The 21681-nt window shown below is 40.1% G+C and overlaps 1 protein-coding gene across 4 annotated transcripts in view; it reads left to right on the forward strand.

Moving 5' to 3' along the window:
• LOC124711172 (fructose-bisphosphate aldolase-like) overlaps window positions 1–21681 on the forward strand; it is a 128665-nt gene that overhangs the window by 83012 nt on the left and 23972 nt on the right. For 3 of the 4 annotated variants that reach the window (XM_047241096.1, XM_047241099.1, XM_047241097.1), the window contains exons 2-3: window positions 7314–7515; window positions 19713–19908. In XM_047241096.1, coding sequence (XP_047097052.1) covers window positions 7333–7515; window positions 19713–19908 — 379 coding nt within the window. In that variant the 5' untranslated portion in view covers window positions 7314–7332. Of the gene's footprint in view, window positions 1–5389; window positions 5530–7313; window positions 7516–19712; window positions 19909–21681 lie in introns of those variants that run through there. The other variant, XM_047241098.1, reaches the window with a different exon arrangement.

Raw genomic sequence — 21681 nt, forward strand, 5'->3', positions numbered from 1 at the left:
CTCCTTCTACTCCATTGATGAATTTCTTAGGAAAACCAACTGATTTGTATATAAGTACAATATAACTTCTGCACAATTTCAGTGCAGTAATGTGTTCACTGAAAATTTGTGTGTGTGTGTGTGTGTGTGTGTGTGTGTGTGTGTGTGTGTGCGCTTGTGTGTGTGTAAGTGTGTAAGTATAATCTAACTTCTGCACCATTTCAGTGCAGTAATGTGTTCATTGTAAACAAGTATTACAGTAGTTGTATTACATGTTTCTTACCTTATAAATAAATAAAAAACTTTTTTATTTTAAATTCAGTGCAATAGTATTTGTAAAATGACTCTAAGTGTTCATTAAAAAATGACGATCATTCCACTTGGGACCTGTGGAATGGTACATTAGCTTATTTGTTTTAGTTGTAAATATTTGTCATGTATTGTTGTTTTTCTGACATGTTCCACATCCTGGAGGACCTCCTCACTACGGATCAATTGGAATGAAAGTAAATCTAATCTAATCTAATCTACTTTAAGTGTCTCATTTCTTAATCTAATTCCCTCAGCATCACCAGACTTAATTCGACTACATTCCGTTATCCTCGTTTTGCTTTTGTTGATGTTCATCTTATATCCTCCTTTCAAGACACTGTCCATTCCGTTCAACTGCTCTTCCAGGTCCTTTACTGTCTCTGACAGAATTACAGTGTCATCGGCTAACCTCACAGATTTTATTTCTTCTCCATGGATTTTAATACCTACTCCGAATTTCCGAAAGAAAAATGATCATGAAGAAGTAGCTTGTAACAATCAATAATCTGAAAGAAATAATTTACGAGCATATAAAGCTTCAGATGATTGGTGATGTGAAGATATACTGCGTTAATTCAGTGATGTGTTGCCATGAAGATACGACGTGGAAGAAAATCCTGGTGACTTTCAGGTTAACCACTAAGTTGAAACTGTGATGTGTCCAATGACACACGTATGGGCATTCCTTTCGGACTGCGTAGCAGGTGTCTGTTTGCTTACTTATTGAGGTCTTCGAATGCGGAACGTGTATTAGTGGATCTCTGGGATTGGGAGCCCAATTCTACGATCGACAGTGTTCAACTGGCTTAATGAGTCGACTGTAGGGATTTAGGCAAAAATAAAGTCGTTATTTAGCCCCATTCTGGAAAGCTCCGCTTATTCAAGGCACCATTTATGTTTGTGCTTGTTTCATCCTTTATTAACATCGCACCTGCACGCAGTTGGTTGAAGGACATTTCATTTTATGCGAGACTTTCGTTCCGGCCGGTCAAATTTACATTGGGAACCACGTGATGTGGATCAGAGGCAAAACGCTTGGATCACGACTAAAGTTTAAATGCCACGTACAGCAACGTTGACCTACATTATGTGGTTTTTTTGCTAGAAATTGATGAAGAATAGTGTGAAGCCTCTTTCAGTAAAGCAACTGCAGTTTCACCCATTTTCCTTCACGAAGCCGAACGAGTGTTCCGTCCCTAACAATAACTAAGTTGTCTTGGCGTTGAATGAAACCAAATACGCATACTGACTGACTTAACCTGAGTTGGGATATTACTTATCTTCTCAGAAAATAAAGAAATTGTAATCAGAATATTGTCCAGCGCAGAAATACAAGATGTAAGTTGTTTATATAAGTAAAAAACTAAATGTTCATTTTCGACTATTATTTACTTGCCTTAAAAACTGCCTAAGATTCTCTGCCACCTGTAAAACTTTGACTTTCAGGTTTGGGACATCCTGCGTAAGCAAACATAAACAGTTAAGCTTCAGTGGTGTTTCTGTCCTAGAGAAGTGAAGCTGACCAAAAGTGTGTTTAGTGAGGAGGAGTTAGTTTGGCCAGACTTGACAGATGCGTAGAGATGGTTCCATCCACGGTAATTCAAAAGTTGATCCGCAAGTCATTCTCTCTCTTTGTCCACTGTGGAAAGCGCTGTAGTTAGTGATAAGGCTTCCACCGACAGAAAAAGTCTCTTGACTTCTAGAAGTGGTCGATAATGAGACTGTTCATTGTTCGCTTATCCGATGTTTTGCAAACAATGTCGCTGGTCTGTTTCGTGTACGTAACCCATACATATTAATGGCCGCTGATTGCGCAGCAACGTTCTATATTTATTCAGAAAGAAATGATGTGATGGGAAGTAAGAGCGAGTGCCCCTACCTTGCCGCTGTCTGCTACTAATAATTTCTCACTCTTTCTTCTTTTTCCTAGTCTCTATCGTGTACTTTCGCGGGATAATTTGTGTACCCCCACCTGTCTGCGTCTGCTTTAGCCAATGTGAAAATGCACAAACTCTTTCTAAATGTCCGCGAATCGTGCAACTGAAGCGGCACGTTGGTACCAGCCCGGTATTTACCTAGTCGGATGTTGAAAAACTGCCTGAAAACCACATCCAAGGGGGCCAGTCCTTGTCATTAATCCGCCGGGCGAATTCGATTCCGAGAGCACGTCTCCCCAAATCTTGGTAGCTGCATCTAACGTGCACGGCATATGATTTCTCACTAATTATCGCAAAAAAGATAATCTTGAGGACGTAAGACATCAAAAATTTTGTTTATCGTTCGTAGGCTGAATTCTTCTATATCTTCCAATTTTGTGAAAATCGCCTTAGTTAAATTGAAATAACAGCCTTTGTACAATCACAGTAATATCGTGACTTCGCAAGGCGCCCATGCCGCCTTACGTTGTCTCTCAAATTACTTCTCGTCTTCCAACGTGTTTTAGGTTTTCAGCAGACGGTTAAAGCGGTCCGTTTGGTTTGTTGTATCAAACTGTTTACCTGCCGTAATTGTTGGTAGTCTAACGTGCAGCATTTCCTTAAAACCGAAACGACCTTGATGACAACGTCTTCTCTTAGTTAACTTCTCGGGCTGTTTTTTTTTTAAAAAAATGGCTCTGAGCACTATGGGACTTAACATCTGACGTCATCACTCGCCTAGAACTTAGAACTACTTAAACCTAACTAACCTAAGGACATCACACACATCCATGCCCGAGGCAGGATTCGAACCTGCGACCGTAGCGGTTCTGTCAAAGAAAATAGTTTTCTCTGAGTTCTTGCACATCCATGTACAGTCTTGCATCTTGGCTCCGAATGAATGTTTTCGTCAGAATCTGTCGTCCCATTTTGCCGATGCCGATGACATTGATGGTTAATGATGTCTCAGCAACGTGGAGTACTTCTGAGAAAGCGGCTGTCTGGTATGGCGAAGTTGGGATTTCTTGTTCAATTTGAAATGTTTCCCCTGTGTGACGCATCTCGTCAGGGATCCCAATCGGCTTATTTGCTATCGTTGTATTGAATTTTCTCGAAGAGATTTGGAGGCTAGTTTTCATAGCCATCTGATTAATGTGCTATATGGTGTGTCTGACTTCAGCGGTAGTCCTGGTAATTACGCTACGTCATGAGCTATGGCGACACATTTTATATCGATTCGTTTAATTCTTGGCTCCCTCATTTCCTTATTTATCCATTCATCTTCCACTTTTTCTATCGCTTAAAATTACATCTAATAAATGTGGATGATTTTCCAGCCGCACTTCTGATGTCCGTTGATTCACAGTGGTAATCAGAGGATGGAAGCGTTGTGGATGATGTTTTTAGCTTGACATTTGGCAGTCAAAATACTTTTCGCGGGGCCGGCCGGTGTGGCCGAGCGGTTCTAGGCGCTTCAGTCTGGAATCGCGCGACAACTACGGTCGCAGGTTCGAATCCTGCCTCGGGCATGGATGTGTGTGTGATGTCCTCAAGTTCGGTTTAAATAGTTGCAAGTTCTAGGGGACTGATGACCTCAGCAGTTGAGTCCCATAGTGCTTTGAACCATTAGAACTTTTCGCGTCATGCAGGATTCCAACGGCGCTGTTTCCGCGTGGACATAGTCCTTTTTGAAAGGGATTTTCTTTCGGTTTTCACTGTTTATTGCAGATAGCAAACTGCATCATGTAACTTAAGTTTCTTAAGATTAATTTCCGAACTGAAAGCAGTGGAGCGAACAGGAGTGAAGCAATGGTGAAGTGGGCTGCCACAGGTGCCATGAAGGCAGATGAAGTCGTCCCTTACCAAAAGCTGAGTGCACATACCGCGCTAAGCAATCACCGATCACGGCATCTCTATGGGTCCAGAAACTCGTGCACTGAAGGCATTATTGTGCATCGCAAGGGAGCAGTAACCCACCGCTACGAGCGCATAGACTTCCCAAATCACTCTACAAGATCATGGATTATTTCCATCCTCCACAGCACTGAGGTGTCAGAAATGAGCAGAGAGCGCTCCAGTTTTGTCGACCGAAACATCTCTGGGAAGTCTGAGTTTCTTACTGGTCACGTGGAAACATATTTGTGATGATCAGGCACCCAATATCCTGGTTTCTTGCTACCGTATCTGTCTTGTCAATAAAAGTCTTCGCTTTCTGTCGTAAGGTATCTCGGCACACTGCTCTTTGGAATGTTCTGTAAAATTTCTCTCGCCTCAAGACACTCATTGAAAGCTCTCTCTATTTTCTTCCAGTTCAAATTCTCTGCGATCTCAAGTTTACTGTACAGATCTGTGCTTGTGAAGGTGGTTCAATGCCTTACTGCCTTTACGTTTTATAAGAATACCTTGAAGGTTACTGTGTTCATCAAACTTTTTTTTTTTTTTTTTTTTTTTTTTAATTTAGGAAGCAGATAGCCCTCAAAAGCGCCGAACATCCTGGTTCATGGAAACGTTACTGTACCTCTTAAAGTTGCAATGCGGCGTATTTCTTGCGACATGTGTATCATCAGATTAACGTGGCCAAGAAGAGGTGTGGATACCGCATTGCTTTTATATGAACAGGCAAACACCTACCGAAGTCCAACTACTGATGTGTGGACGTTGGTTATCAAGAGATTTTGAGATGTTTTCGTCAGTCTACAAGGAAAGTTCTACCCCATCAACGCTTTTTACCAGCACTTAAAAAAAAACTAAATTCAACGTACGCTGTACACTGCGTATAACATTTCCCATCAGTCTGTTTCGGTTTCAGGTGTCTTTTCTCCGCACGATGAAATGGACGAACTCGACAAGTCTTAAAAGTGTGCTGTTTAACCATTCCGGATGTGTGATGTGTTTAAATTTTAGTTAATTTAAGCGCGATTTATGGCTCCTGTTTGACACTGCCTTCGGTTAACAGGTTTACATGTTGCAGATGTGACGTAGACGTTGCGTCAGATACAGACAGTGTACAGCCATCGTCCCCTCTCTTCTCCTCCCCCTCCCACGACCTCCCGCTTTTTCAGCTGGATGTGGCGTGGCGCGCGTCCTGTTGCGTGATTGGCTTTGGCGCTTGAGTGAGGTGTGACCTGTGTGTCCCACCTTGCAGCAGCCAGCTGGTTCACGTGACTATCAGCACGAAACACCGAGTGTGAACTTGCGAAATCGCTTCTCAGTAAACGGGAGGCGGGGGCTTCGTGGCTCTGCAGACGAAGTAGTTGTCGATCTCTGTAGTAGTATCTGCCGCATTGCCCTCGTGGAATCATCGCTTTCATTTTGCGTAAAGGTACACCTCTCAGCAACAAAATAAGTACTATGTGAGAAGATTGTATTTAATTTTGCTTTTATTTTGCTATCAAATTATAGCGAACAGTTGCCGCTCGTTGTTTAGCCCTCGGTAATCTTGCTCGGCGAATTGTACTTTACTACTTTGTGTTACGCCCCCTAGCGAATAAATTTTAATAACATGTGGGCCCAGGTCTGATGGTAACCCAGTAATTAAAATTATTTCTGGTGTGTTAAGGCATTTAGAACCGAGAAAAAATAAGAATTCAGACTTTTATTAGAAAGTCGGTTTTTTTTTTGTGACAGTTAGTTACCATGTTGGAATAAGTAACATTGCATATGTTTAAGGTTTCTTTAACAGATATATTCGCGGATCAGCTGACATAGCACCTCAGATTGTTAATGTCATTGAACTGAACGGGAATGCTGGATTAGAATAATCGTAATTTGACAGCTACTAATGAATAGAGGTAATTACAAATTTTTAACTGTCATTCAGAAGCCTATACTGAAAATGAAAGGATGGTGATGTGCTTTTTATTTGCGTACTGTGTATTGTAGGTAAATTGAAGAAAAAAGTTTTCTCTCATCTCTCCATGTCAGATAGACCATAAGCTGTGTTGACTGGTAAAATGAAAGATTCCTAATAACGTATCTACAATATAACCTTGTGAGGAGATGAAGACAGTAGCATTTCATAAACAGATCAGAAATGGAGCACTATCTCCCTGGGCAACAGTGGAGGAAGGAATTGGAGATAACTTAATGGAAGGAACAGTTTTGTTGCGCCACCCCACTCGGTGTTACCACGATTTAATTACGTCTCGTAGTTGGCTTGGGTCACATTGTTTGGTACTTTCTGGAAAGCATTGTAGTAGTTCACAGAATAACATTGAGAAGCACTTACAGTGAAATTCTGAGCATTTTATGTACAAAATTTTAGAGTGAGCTATGCCGTTATCTGTATTGCAGTTACCCATTGTTCGTCACACAATTATAATGAATAAAGTGACATTATTATTCACTAATGTCATGCTGATGGATTTTAAACCTGAACTGCAGTGCAAGAGTTGCATCAGGTGCAACTGAGTAGAAATGAATACCAGACACATCTCTCTCTAGTAACCAATAATGTAAGGAAGTGCTTTAGGACATCTTTTTAATAGCCAGTATTAGTGGAATCCAACATTCATTTGCCAACTGATTGTGGCATGATTACACAGTAGGCTCGGGAATAAGATTATTTCCACTCAATACTGATGAGATACATGACCATCTGAGCATTTGGTCCAAGGAGATAAAACACTGTTTGGTATTAAGGCACCAGATGGCACAGTTCTTGTAGCTACAATTTTATTTTGTTGGTGGTGGTGGTGGTGGTGGTGGTGGTTATAGACATAGTTGTGGTTGTGGCAGCAGATGAGGATGATGTCAATTCGATTATCACTATAACTATAAAATCATTAATAGTGTTAAATCTATCCAAGAAACTAAAATATGTTCAGGTGCATTTGGGGAGGGGAGGGGCAAGTGTGACACATTCCCCAGTAAAGCATACTATCCTACATTAAGTTATTGTGGTCTGGAATATAACACGTTGCTGCTGTATGTGATATGCAGCACCATTACTATACATCCAGATGTGCATTGCAAAGGCAGAAGCCTTTACTTCCTTTGTGGTTATTTGATTATAACTGAGTGTACTAAACTTCAGTGTGATCATGTAAGCTGAGATTGTGTGTTCTTTAATGGGAGAGTAAACTAGGACTGAAATTTTTGTTTCAGTGTGTAATCCCCATTCAACATGACAACCTACTTCAACTACCCACCACCTGAACTGCAGCAGGAACTGCGTCAGATTGCACAGGCCATAGTGGCACCTGGCAAAGGTATCTTAGCTGCTGATGAGTCCACTGCTACCATAGGCAAGAGATTTTCAGAAATTGGTGTTGAGAACACTGAAGAAAACAGACGTCTTTATAGGCAGGTAAGTCCTTGTAAAGAGAAGAATGTGATTACAGTCTTGTTACTTTTAGGATTTACATTAAGTCTCTTTACATTTGGTTCCTGTAATATAATTCTTATTGCACACTTCGGATTACCTGGAATAACAGATATCCTTTTTTAAGATCAGTTTTAGCTGCAATCATTTTCAAGACATCTAAGTAAAATTTCATGACAGATTGTCCAAACCAGCAATGCATAGAATGTTAGTCACATTGAACATCACACACTGAGAACACTGTAGTTTTTTTCTGCAGGAAACTTCAATCAGGTGTACAACTGCAACTGTTAATGTGAAAGATCGATTTCTTCCATTCAGCAGCCAGAGGTTCCCTTCATTACGTGCAAAGTGTAACTGTTGTCTACACATTTTGTGCAGTCGTCACCAAACCTCTGAAATACCTTCAACATTTATGAGGCCAGACAAATGTTTCAATAAGTGATTTACTTCTGTTTTGTTAGGCACACATTTTACAGTAATGTTACGTTGGTTATGGTGTTAATCATCGCTCATTTGTCATCTTTTTGGTACATACAGGACAAAAGTCACCAAAAATAGTTTGTAGTGGTCCATACAGGTAAGAGAAGAGCTGTCTGCATTCACAAGTCCTTACCTGGCTGCATCTGCAAGTATTTGATCCATATCATCCCATAAAGTATGCCGTGGCACTGGTGATAGACGTGCACCCGGCTTGGATTTTTATCTGTCGAGTCTGCACTCGGCTTAAGTTTCTGCTGTAAATTATTGGATAGACATATTTCATTGTCAGTCATGCCAAATTTAATTTAATAAGAAAGCTACAAAAAAATTTTGATCCTTGTTTATGTTTGAGGCCATTTACGAAAAAAAGTTCTTTGCCCATTTTTAAACAATTTCTTAACATACCTTGTAATTTACATTTAATAGAATAAGAACATAGAGACTGATCATGATAACTTTTTAATAAAACAAAGCCTGCCATATACTTTCTATAGTTAGCTTCTCTATTAGCAGAAACTGTAAGGGGGTCCACAGTCACACAAGGGGTGATCCCTGTGGTTAATGGGTCCAGGCAGACAGGTTTTTTAGGTTAAAGCCACAGTCCAGACAGATGAAAATCAAGATAAATAGAATAAAAGAAACATCACATACAGGTAATAGGGTAAAGCTAAGGGCGGTATCAACATACTTAATCAAAATATCAGGGGAATAAAAAATAAAGTAGATGAGCTATTAGTGTGTTTGGATGACCTCAAAAATAACAATGAGATTGATATACTCCGCCTGTCTGAACATTATGTAACTGTGGGCATAGATAGTGTCAGTATAAGTGGGTATAATAGATATAGGATGGATGAAGGAGGAGTTGCCATTTTCATAAAACAAGGGTATAAATGCAAAACTGTAGAAGTAAGCAAATTTTGTGTTGATCAGCACTTTGAGGTTTGTGCATGTGAACTTCAGCTATATAATGTAGTATTGATATTAGCAACAGTGTACAGGTCCTCATTAGGAGACTGGGAGCTGATCATAAAAAAAGTTTGACTCCCTATTATGCTGTCTGTCAGACAAAAAGAAGAAGTTATTAATCTGTGGTGATTTCAAAGTAAACTTTCTAAATAATTTTGATAGGAAAGGTGAACTAGAAGTGTTATTAACAACATATAACTTAGAATCAGTGATCAATTTCCCTACACGTATAGGTCAGGACAGTAGCACACTAATATATAATGTATTTGTACAGAAAGAGGATGTAAAACAAACATGGACTTTCCCTGTGGTCAGACCACGATGCACAACTGATTAACTTTCAAAACCTAACAAGGTGTACAGTTCAGAAACAATTAAGTAAAAGTGTGAGGTCACTCAATGCGGTACCTATACAGCACTTCAGAGAAAGCTTAAGAAATGTTAATTGGGGAGATGTATATAATGAGCCAAATGCTAGTGATAAGTGCAGCATATTTCTTGATAAATTTATGTCATCTTTGAACATTGTTTCCCATAGAAAATTACTAAGTGTAACACCACACACTTCTCAAAGAGACCTTAGATTACTACAGGTATTAAAGTGTCTTCATAAAGAGAAAGAAAACTGTATGAGACAGCAAGAACTAGTAAAGATCTAGAAGTAGCTTTACACTATAAAAATTATTGTAACATACTGAGAAAAGTTGTAAGGAAATAAAGAAATATGTAAATTAGAGAAGAAATTAACAACTCTGGCAATAAAATCAAATCAATATGGAATGTTGTTAGAAGGGAGACAGGAAAATTAACCACTGGGGTAGGTAGTGTTACTGTTTGAGAGAACGAGACCATCCTAACCAACAGTACACAAGTAGCTAATGTATTTAACAACCATTTCTTAAGTGTAGGAGAAAAAATTGGTGGGAGCAGTTCAAAAGAAAAATCTAGGCAGTACATGGAAGAGTCTGTTTTGAAAAAAATTAGATTAAGTTTCATCTAACAACCTCTTGTGAAATAAGTAAAATTATTAAATCTCTGAAAAATAAATGTTCTGTTGGAGTAGATGACATCTCTAATAAGATATTAAAACAATGTGGAGCAGTTTCAGCTGATGTTCTGAGTCACATATGTAATGCATCACTAGCTCAAGGTATTTTCCCAGGCAGGTTAAAATATGCCATTGTCAGGCCTCTCTACAAAAAGGGGGACACCACAGATGTCAATAATTATTGACCAGTATCCTTGCTTACAGCATTCTCAAAAATCTTTGAGAAAGTAATGTACTCAAGAGTGGTTAGCCATCTCAACAGTAATGGGATACTTAGTAAATCACAGTTCGGATTTCAAAAATGCTGTTCCACTGAGACAGCAATATACAGTTTCACTGCCCACATGATAGAGTCTTTAAATAGTAAAATGTCACCAATAGGAGAGTCTTTAAATAGTAAAATGTCACCAATAGGAATTTTCTGTGACTTGTCCAAAGCATTTGATTGTGTGAGTCATGACATTATGTTAGAGAAATTACAATTCTATGGCATAAATGGAATAGCATATGAGTGGTTTAAGTAATACCTACAGAACAGGAAGCAAAAAGTTTTCTTATATGGGTCAAGTGATTTAAATAAGTTTGCCACTTCAGCTAACGGGGGTGAAATTATATTAGGTGCCCACAGGGCTGTTCTTCATATATGTGAACGACCTCCCTTCCTATCTGAAACAGGAAGCTGAACTGACACTGTTTGCTGATGATACAAGCATCATTATTAATCCAGTAAAAGAAAGTCCAATTGAAAATGATACAAATAAGGTTTTTGGAAAAGTCATTAATTGGCTTTTTGCCTGTGGGATTGCTCTAAACGTTGAAAAAACACAGTACATCCAATTTTCTGCTGGAAAAAGTACAGTTCCTTCAATATATATAACACAACGGAAGTCAGTAGACAGGGTAGAGCATACTAAGTTTTTGTGTACATATAGATGAGAATCTTAATTGAAAAATTCATATTTTGGATTTCCTAAAGTGACTAGGTTCAGCAACTTTTGCGATCAGAATAATTGCCAATTTTGAGGATGTAGAAATTAGTAAGCTAACATACTTTGCAGACTTTCACTCTCTGATGTCATATGGAATAATATTCTGGGGTAACTCAACGCTTAGGCAAAAGGTATTCACTGCTCAAAAGAAAGTAGTTAGAATAATGTGTGGGGTTCATAGTCGCACATCTTGCAGGCATCTTTTTAAAAGATTGGGGTTCTTACAACACCCTGACAATACATCTACTCACTAATGAAATTTGTTCTCAACAACATGGACCAGTTTAAAAACAATAGTGATATTCATGATTATAATACCGGAAAAAAGGAAGACTTACACTATCCTTTGCTCAACCTATCTTTGGCGCAGAAAGGGGTAAAATATGCTGCTATTAAAAGTTTTGACAAATTACCAGATGAAATAAGGTGTCTGACAGGCAGCAGTAATAGCTTCAAAAATAAATTGAAATCATATCTCCTTGACAACTCCTTCTATACCATAGATGAATTCTTGGATAGGAATAAATAAATCTATAAATATAGTATATGCATTTTGTGCCATTTAAGGGAATGGGGTAAGTAATAGAAATATTAATCTTTAGGGAAAAATTCCACGTGGAAAAAATATATATAAAAAACAAAGATGCTGTAACTTACCAAACGGGAAAGCGCTGGTAGATACACAATAAAAAACTCACAAACACACACACACACACACACACACACACACACATACACATACACACAAATTTCAAGCTTCCGCAACCCAAGGTTGCTTCATCAGGAAGGAGGGAAGGAGAGGGAAAGATGAAAGGATGTGGGTTTTAAGGGAGAGGGTAAGGAGTCATTCCAATCCCTGGAGTGGAAAGACTTACCTTAGGGGGAAAAACTTACCTTAGGGGTAAGTCCTTTTTCTCCCTAAGGTAAGTCTTTCCGCTCCCACGATTGGAATGACTTCTTACCCTCTCCGTTAAAACCCACATCCTTTAGTCTTTCCCTCTCCTTCCCTCTTTCCTGATGAAGCAACCTTGGGTTGTGAAAGCTTGAAATTTGTGTTTGTGTGTTTTTTATTGTGTCTACCTACCAGCGCTTTCCCATTTGGTAAGTTACAGCATCTTTGTTTTTTTGTTTCATATGTGCATTTCTTCCGCAATTGACACATTCCACATCATAACGGCTACCGTACCGTGGGATTGATCAATGGATCATGCAACCAACTAACTATGTCCACACAAAATTAAAACATTATGCAATAATTACTGAAACAATTTGTGAAATTTTCTGCAGAACATATCCTTAATGTTATGAAGTCAAGTCATTTTGTAAAATCATCTGTTGTAACAGGTTGATTATTCTTAAATGTCAATCAGATCTGTTTATCCTGTGTACTTCAAGCCATGTCAATGGCTGCACTTCCGTGCCAGGGATTTGCACTGTGTACTTTTCAATATGCTTAATAGAAACTTTGATAGAATCACAGACACTCCCCCTCCCCTTCCTTCAAGTAACCCTTTATCTGTTCATTGTGTTTTTCTTCTTCCTTCTGATCACTTCATACCAGTTTTCACTCTTCTAGCTTGGAATTCTTCCATATTGAATGATTTTTCCCTAAACCTTTATAAGTTGTTTCGTCAGCTGATATATAATTTTTTCCCCTAAATTCTTTTTAGGACTCCGTACCTCAGTTGGTAAAAATGGAACCCTTAAAGGATCAAATTGTCTGTCTGTTCGACCGTTAAGATCTTTTTTTATCACGAACAGGCAGAGGTGTGAAACTGAAATTTGTCACATACTGTAGTCTACAGTTCCCTGCTAGAGTAAAGCTTGTAAGTCAGTACAATAAAAAGATACAACCATATGTCACATATGCTGGTTTTCGCAAACTATCATCGAAACCTATAGGTGAAAAATTTATACACATCAGGCCTGATGGTATAGCAGTCAAGTGTGTGCCAGGAAGCAGAGGGTGCAGGGTCAAGTCTTGGTTGAACTATGTACTTTTCAGTCTTTGTTTTTACCTAGCCTTCAGCTGCCAACAGTGTGAGATGTCAACAGAAATGACACGGGATTTGGATTCCACGTTAAACAGTAGGTCCCCCTATATCCAGTTGGATAACTGGGGTAGGTAGGACACACAAAAGTTGTCAAAGTGGTATCCAGTAGAAAGACTTGCTCCAGGCCATTGAGCCACATGAAATTAGTATTATTATCTGTATATGTAATTGAATTTTTACGGAACCCTCAGAACATGACTCCCACTTACACTTGTCCGGTTTATTGATTCGTGGATCCATCTTGACATCTTCTTCCACAAACATTTGAAGGCCTTTTTGGTTAATCTACTCTCTTTCATTTGTATAAAGATCCAAAATGTTCCAGTATTCTTTTTCTCATTACTTCTGGTATATTTTCTACTGTATTGACGTGTATTGGGTTACAAGTGCCCCCCAGACAAAACTTCTCCAAGGCATGTTCGAAACTTCCTCCTAATGTCACTTTCATCTTTTGTAGCTGTCATAAAAATGTTCCGAAATTTTGGGTTACATTCTTTGACTTCTGCAGTTAAGATAAACGTCTCTTACATGCCACACTGCTTCTCAGAGATTTTAATTATCGATACATGATCAGGACGTGGTTTTTACTGAGAAACTGCTCCTAATACTTCTAAGATTTGGTCCTTCTTTGCCGTAAGTTCAGATGCTAAACAGAATGTCACAATATTTATAGTGGTCACTTCTTGTTCCCTTGAATCGTCAGATATTTGAATGAAATTTTTTTCCTCCCAGCAAAGTAATAATTAGAAAGGGCGCATAGTGATGAGGGCTGAAGTGTGTTCTGAAGCTTTACTGAAACTTGGGCTGGAGAAGATATGTAGCTATTGGCTACAACTTTGATTTGGTACGTGGCACCTTATCAGTTAAATACTAACTAAAGAAGTCCAAAATTTTAGTTTGAGTTAAAGTCCGGTTGACAGTGAAATGGTATAAAGATTCATGTGAGATGATTTTGATGTTTTCAAAAACCATGTTTTTAACAGATCAAATCCTAAGCCTTCCTGGTTTGTTAGCATTGCCACGATACTGTTGTAAAGCTCTTGTTATTTCTTCTTCCATTCTTTTTAACTGTGTTTAAGGCTATTCTGCCTTCAGTCCTTCCATTGTTTTGTGTGTGATTATTTTCTTTCTATAAACCTTTGACAGACAAACATGAAAACCTTAGTTTTCCTGTAAATTGTATTTTTAATAGATTCTCCTCCCTTCAGTAGTGTTTCCCACATCCACGTTAGTCATAAATCTTCGGATGTGTTATTGGAACTCTTCAACACTTTTTACTTTGGTTGTTTGCACCATTTGATGTCGCTCGGAAATTTAAGGTGGTTGTTGTATTGTTTTAATTGACTTCCAGAACTTGTAGCACCGCAGTCGAGCCTTTAATGCTAATGAAAACCGTCTAGGCCATCAGGTGTGTTGTTGGGCAATAGTCACATCCAGCTGACTAAAGTTTGTCATGCCTTACTCTCGATGGACCTATAACAAGCAATGTTAGAACACATGTGATATCTCATGTCTCATTGAAAAATGGAAGGAGGGTACTTTTCAGGAAGTATCCCTGATCCGTACACAAAATACTGAACCCCACAGGGGGCTTGAGGTTCTTTCGTGAGTTCGCGCAAGGCGTCCACGGGCCCCCAAGCTATTGCAGCCTATTCTTCCTTCCTGGGCTGTATTTCCTTCCCTGTGCCCCTCCCTTCCCATCCTAACTCCTTCCCTGCTTCCCCCTCCTCCTCCGCTGCCCCCTCCTCCTCCTCCGCTGCCCCCTCCTTCCCCCCCCCCCCCCCTCTCTATCTCTCTCTCTCTCTCTCTCTCTCTCTCTCTCTCTCTCTCTCTCTCTCTCTGTGTTCTTACTTATGTTTACCTGGCTATTCATCTGATTTCCTGTCTTGCAGTTTTGATCCCCTTGCCTTTTCTCTTTCATCCTTGCTTTTTGGTACTTTTGGTCCCATTTGGGATTTGACCTCCACTTCTAAATTTTCTATTTTTATTGTGAGTCGTTTGGGGAAGAGCTCCCTTCCTAGTGTCCGTGGTGTGGATTCCTCTCCCAGTCCCTTCCCCGCCGTAGCGCCCTCTGCCCCGCTAGGTCACCAGCATGTGTAGCCAGTCTGTGTGGTGGGGCTGTTATGTACCCATCTGGCTGAGCCCTGTGACAAAACAGGAATCACATTTCTGATACTAAAGCTGTTGCCTCACCACATACGCCAAGGAGTGGTTGCTTGTCATTCTGGAGCACTGGAACTCTCAGCAATGATCGCCATGTCAGGCTTGGGTTGAAATATTTTCCTAGCTGCCTGGTCTGTCCTAGAACAGACGGGGCACGTTCACCACCACAAAGCTGCCACTTTTTGTGGAAAATATCGTAGACAAGTTTGGCAAAATAGAATCTCTCAGTAGGATGTGGTCGGGTTCCCTGTTGATCAAAAGGTGTTCTATTACCCAATCTGCAGCTCTTTGTGCTTGTGATCATATTGGTGACATCCTGGTGTCCACCACATCTCACCAGTCTTTGAGACATTTTTCATAGGCACCTCATCCTTCAAACCGATAAGAAGTCGGGGCCAATCTGGAATGATGGGGCGTTCATTTAGTTCGGCGTGTGCTGAAAGCTCTTAAGGACAACTGCACTGATACTGGAGCCTGTATTTTAGCTTTCGAGGGAGATAACCTCCGAAGGTCAAGGTTGGTTATGTGTTGTTGGTGTGATGTGAAGCCTTATGTCCCATCACCCACGAGATGCTTTCGGTGCTTGCATTTCAGGCTCATCTTCCCATTATACAGTGGATTCTCTGTGTGGTGACTGTGGACACCTGCTCTATGAGGGGAGCTCTTCTGTCCTGCCATCTGTGTATTGTAGAGCATCTCAAAGAATATATTTATTCATCATAAATACACCTCGACATGTGAACCATTTGTAGCATGAAGAATACTGAGTCTATATTCAATTTCTTGCCAAGTTCTTTGTAACATTTCCTCTGTTGTTGTTGTTGTTGTTGTTGTTGTTGTTGTTGTTGCAATCGCATTAGTGATACAGTGTTGCAATGTAGGAATATCATCCACTTTGGTCGCATACACGCAGTCCTTCATAAATCCCCAAATGAAGAAATCAAGTGCCATAATGTCGGGTGAACATGGTGGTAGTCCTCAGAGTCCGATCCAACGATTGGGAAATTTCCTATCCAGGAACTTGTGAACAGCCTTGACCAATGCGGCAGAGCTCCATCTTGTTGAAAAATGATGTTGGGTTGCAAGTCTTGTATCTGCGGGTACACAAACTACTCCAACATTTCCAGATACACTGATCCACGTTCCACAAAGAAGAACGGTCCAACAATTTTGTTATGCATTAGCCGGCACCAGACATTTAGTTTAGGGCTATCACAAACATGTTCAATGACAACGCGCAGATTTTGCGAACCCCAAATCCGAACATTATGCCTATTAACCCTTCCTGATAGATGAATGGTTGCCTCATGTAAGAATAAACATCTTTCCAGGAAGCTGGCATCCAGTCAGTATGCTGCAGCATATTCACAGCAAATTGTTGTTAGCACGGTTTGTCGTTCGGCGTCAGATGTTGCAGAATTTGCACTTTATAAGCACACATACAAAGACACTGGTGAACTACACAATGCAGTGTTGATCGAGGTACATCAGGTTGCGTAGGTGCTTGACAAATTGACTTATGTGGGCTTCTGAGAAACGTTTTTCTGATGTCCTCCCCCTGTCTCTTCTGAAACTCTGTAACGTGCATCGCCAGAATGTTTCAGAACACTTCATGTTGCCAGAAACTTCCTACACCATTCCTTAATTGTTTTCACATCAGGTGGATCACATTCATACACACGATGATAATTTATTCGCACAGTAATTGGTGATTTTGTTTCTGCAAACCACACTACTGCTTTGTGTGCGCTGCCGTGGAGTCACCATTTTCACTTCGTGCGACCGTGCTGCACTCTGGCAATAATACTTGGCACTTCAGATGCGGGAATTTTTGAATTCTTTGAGATGCTCTACAATGTGGTGTATTTTTCATTGTCCCTCCTGGGGCCTTGAAATCAGGGAGGTTTGAGTGGGACACCCTGTATAGTGTGGTGAGGGTGACAGTATGCTTTGGTGGTGGTGCTGGTGCTGGTGCCCCACCACGTGTAGCATTTCTGGAGCACCCCTGCTCTCCCTGTTTCCACCCACCCTTCTCCCGTCCTTTCCTCTTCCCACCACCCTGACATCTATTTTACCTCTTTATTTGCGTGTTATCCCATTCCCTTGACTGGACCGTGGTGTTTGTGTTGTTCCTCCCCTCATTCCTGCCATCCTAAATCACGGGACCAATAACCTCACTGTTTGGTCCCCTCCCCCAAATCAACCATCCAACAAAATAATGAAAAGTGTGGGAAATGTGACTTCTCTTGGAGAACCATTTACCTCTACTAGCAAATTACCTCTTACAAAGTAAATCAGCTGTGGAAAGCTCAGTTACTGAAGAACATACTGACACACTTAGCTTTGTGAATTTTAAAATTTTCCCGGCGAAGTGACTGTTCAAACAAATTTTGGACTTGCAGCCGGTCGTCGTCCAATACTTCGCACGATATTTCAACTGGGCTCCTGCCAGTCACCTTCAGGTGAACCATCGCAGACTGGTGAAAACGTCCTCCGTTCCGCAATATATAGAGTACTGTAACTATTCTGCGCATGCGTCGAAAATTTGATAGATGAAACACACTGCCCACCAGCAGCACCCTCACTGGTGGAATAGCAGAACTCAGTCGCCCTCTGCGTTGCTGTTTGCCACGGCCGTCGACGCACTCTGTCGTCTTCAATTTGAGCAAATCGTGGAGATGATGGGATTCCGTGCACTGTCCAGCTGGTAGCCGCTGTCACGGTTTAACAGATTTTCCGCCAGATTTTACAAGATACCGTGCCAATGTGGTATGGCTTACATAGGTGAAACCACACACACCGTGAAGGAATGCTGCACTGAACATCAACGTTTTACCCACCTTTTGCAGCCAAGCAAGTCCGCTATTGCTGAACATTGTATTTCTACTGGACATTCAGTGGAGTTTGAGAAAACAATGATTTTGTCCACAGCAACATCATTCTGGGACTCCATTATTAAAGAATCCGTAGAAATACAACTGGCAGAAAATCTGTTAAACCATAACAGCGGCTACCAGCTGGACAGTGCATGGAATCCCATCATCTCCATGATTTGCTCAAATCGAAGACAACAGAGTGTGTTGACAGCCGTGGCAAACAGCATCGCAGAGGGCGACTGAGTTCCGCTATTCCACCAGTGAAGGCACTGCCGGCGGGCAGTGTGTTTCATCTATCAAATTTTTGACGCATGCGCAGAATAGTTACAGTACGCTATATATTGCGGAATGGAGGACGTTTTCGCCAGTCTGAGACGGCTCACCTGAAAGTGACTGGTAGGTGCCCAGTTGAAATATCGTGCGAAGTATTGGACGCTGACCGGCTGCAAGCCCGAAATTTGTTTCAACACACTTAGCTTTAGTAGGATAGTGGTCAAGTGGGTATTGTACCAGTGAAAAGGTAAAAAAAGTGGAAAGGAAGAAGGAGTGTGCTGCGTGCAGAAGACCACGAAAGGAACAGTGGCAGGCACAACAAACTTTTATGGAAGTATTATGCAATTCTGGCTATATTGAGTGCATTATGTCCAAATCACCAATACCCACATATCTGTAGATGTTTCAGAATATCCATTACAAGGAGATTTGGCTTGTCAGTAATACGTGTAGGGGCAAGCATAGTATATACCATGTTAGCTAAAGCTGATGTGATGTGTGGCACCTGCCATCCGGTCTGTCAGACACAGGAGTCTGCTCAACAGTCCACTGATAATTACATAGGGTTGTATGCACCTAAAAAAGACTTATTTGTTAAACTGTCTATCTACCATGGAACCACTTAGGACACAAAGATCTGGTGACACATAGCCAGGCCACGTTATCCTGAGGCATTGGGGAAAAAAGTGGCTTAAAGTACAGTGAGACAAGATGTTTAAATTGAAATAGACTATCTGTTCATGATCTATCTCTTTTCTAAAACTACCTCCTGTTATAGTGAAGTGTTGTCAACACCACCAGATAGGACACTCCCTGATGACATACAGTTTCCTTCTATGGTGTTCAGTGCTTGTAGTGTGGACTCATGTGTATCCCACACCGTTATTTTTTGTACAGTGTGGGTATCGTTATGTTGTAATTTGTGTAGCTCTTGACATTTGGCAGATGGGAAACAAGAAGTAAATTTAGTATTAGAATTATATACCATTATGAGGCAGCTGTGGGTGTAACTTTCTGTGTAGTGAGTAGCTACTAATATTTTAGTTACATTTGTTTTCACACTGATGGGCACTGGCCATTACTTATGTACCAGAAAAGAAGCTTAGAGAAACTGATCATTCTGGACAAGAATTTGTCAAAATGGCTCTCAAATCAGACACTTGCATTGTATGGGCTGAGCTGCCTTGAACACACCTTATAAACTGACTCAAAGCTTTAACTTGCTACTGTCTACCATCCATTCCTTCTAACCTTATTTACTGATAGTTTTATTTAAAGCAAACTCAGCTTTTCTTCATCTCTTAATCACATTCTTGTCTGTCCACAGCTGCTTTTCACAGCGGATCCTTCTGTGGGTGAAAATATCTCTGGTGTCATCCTTTTCCACGAAACCCTCTATCAGAAGGCAGATGATGGAACTCCTTTTGTGGAGCTACTAAAGCAGCGCAACATCATTCCTGGCATAAAGGTTGACAAGGGCGTTGTTCCATTGTTCGGCTCTGAGGATGAGTGCACCACTCAGGGTAAGTTTTAAATCTTTGAGCCTTTCCATTCAGTATTAAATTCCTTTTGAGAGAGTATATTGTGGCTTTAACAAATGACTGTACATCATTGTCAGAGTCATAAGAAACTATTCATTAAGGGAAAGGTAATTATGTTTTCCAAACTGTAATGTTGCCTAATTAAGTACTTTAGAGCTAAATTAATTTGCCTTGTACACTTTGATATTGAACCGGGTAGTAAATTATTTGTTGTCCTTGTATGCCACACCGGTGAAAGAAATTAACGTAATTGTTAGCTGCAAATGATAGTTGTTTTAATTGGAGATTCTGTGAATAAAGAGTTAAGGGGGGAAACCACGTTAGGAGGCTGTTTGACACTGATTTTTTGGGATTTTTTTGGGGTTTGAAGAATTAATTAGAATTTAATTAAATTTTGACATATTTTCATTCATATTACGAACAGTTGTTCTGAATTTTTTAGAATAATTTCAGCCAAAAATAACAAAGTTACACTGTGATTTCCACTGAAGGTTGTGAGTATAACTCTACAGTTGCATGCAGTGTACCCATTCTGATTTTCATCTGCATTCAAAAAGGTTTTGATTTTACATTAATAACTTATTTTCTAAGAATATGGATCTCAATGCGGGTGAAAATAATGTTAATTAAAAAGTTTGCAGGCGTCCGAGCAGTTTACTTAGATTTTTCACAATTTTTTTACTCTAATTATGCAAAGAAAAATACCTTAAAATCATGATACCATCTCACAAATTGGTTCATATAATTTGTAATTTTATAAAGAATAATACTACCAATTTTCCTAGTGATTGGTTCTGTACCTTTTGAGTTGGACTGCACGCAAATATGAAAAAGGTCATTTCGAGGTAAATGCGTTTGAAAAATAAATTCTTGGAAACTAGAAATTCAAGGAAGTGTAATGTAAAATGCTTATTGATTAATCTGCGATTCCAGCACCCTATAGTAATCCTCCTCCTTCCTCATAGGCTTCGTTTTGTGCTTGCAGCAGTGCTTTCCGACCCTCCTTCGATTCCAATGAACTAAGTCAATTCTGCTGGCTCATGTGATTGAAGCTTTGCGTGCCTTGTTCATGACCATCAGAAGGGATGAATTTCCTTCATTGAATACGCCTGCTGCTAAATACGATGCCAATTCAGTGACTTTTAATCCGGAGTGCAAGTGTTCAGGAGCTAATCGCCAAGTAGTGGAATTAAAACTTTCATTCGCATTTTGTGTGTGACCACCTAACTATCTCTCCAGTAACTCTTCCCTTGATAAATTTTCATATATTGGAAGAGTTTCCTTCTGCACATCAGGGTGCAATGGCGTAGGGTGTAGTTCATTTTCCATTCCAAGAGCTGTTTGTTTCTGCCACTCACACCAGCTGTCTTCTCCCTCTGGGCAGTACTCGTGTTGAGGATTTTCGTCTGTGGAGATCTTATGATAGTATGTCGCCATAATTGCTTTTTTCATGTCTTGCACACTCTCTCTATGTCTTCGAATCACTAGTCCATAATAAGTGATGAGCTTTTTCACTAATGACTTTGAGTTTGCCTTTTCCACCAAGCTTTTTAGTTTTTCAAATTTTTCGGAGCTGAGCCCCCATTCTCTTCTGGACGTGACCTGTGCATATGCCATGTGCGCTCGGTTCTATGCTCATAAAATCTAAACGAATGCGAATTTCGCTTTGAAATTTTGACAGCGTATTCTTGGATAGTTAAGCTAACAATTTATGCAATAGAAAAAATCTGATTTTCTTAAACCTCCTAATGTGGT

Source organism: Schistocerca piceifrons, chromosome 8 (genome assembly GCF_021461385.2).
Source record: "Schistocerca piceifrons isolate TAMUIC-IGC-003096 chromosome 8, iqSchPice1.1, whole genome shotgun sequence".
Lineage (NCBI taxonomy): Eukaryota > Metazoa > Arthropoda > Insecta > Orthoptera > Acrididae > Schistocerca > Schistocerca piceifrons.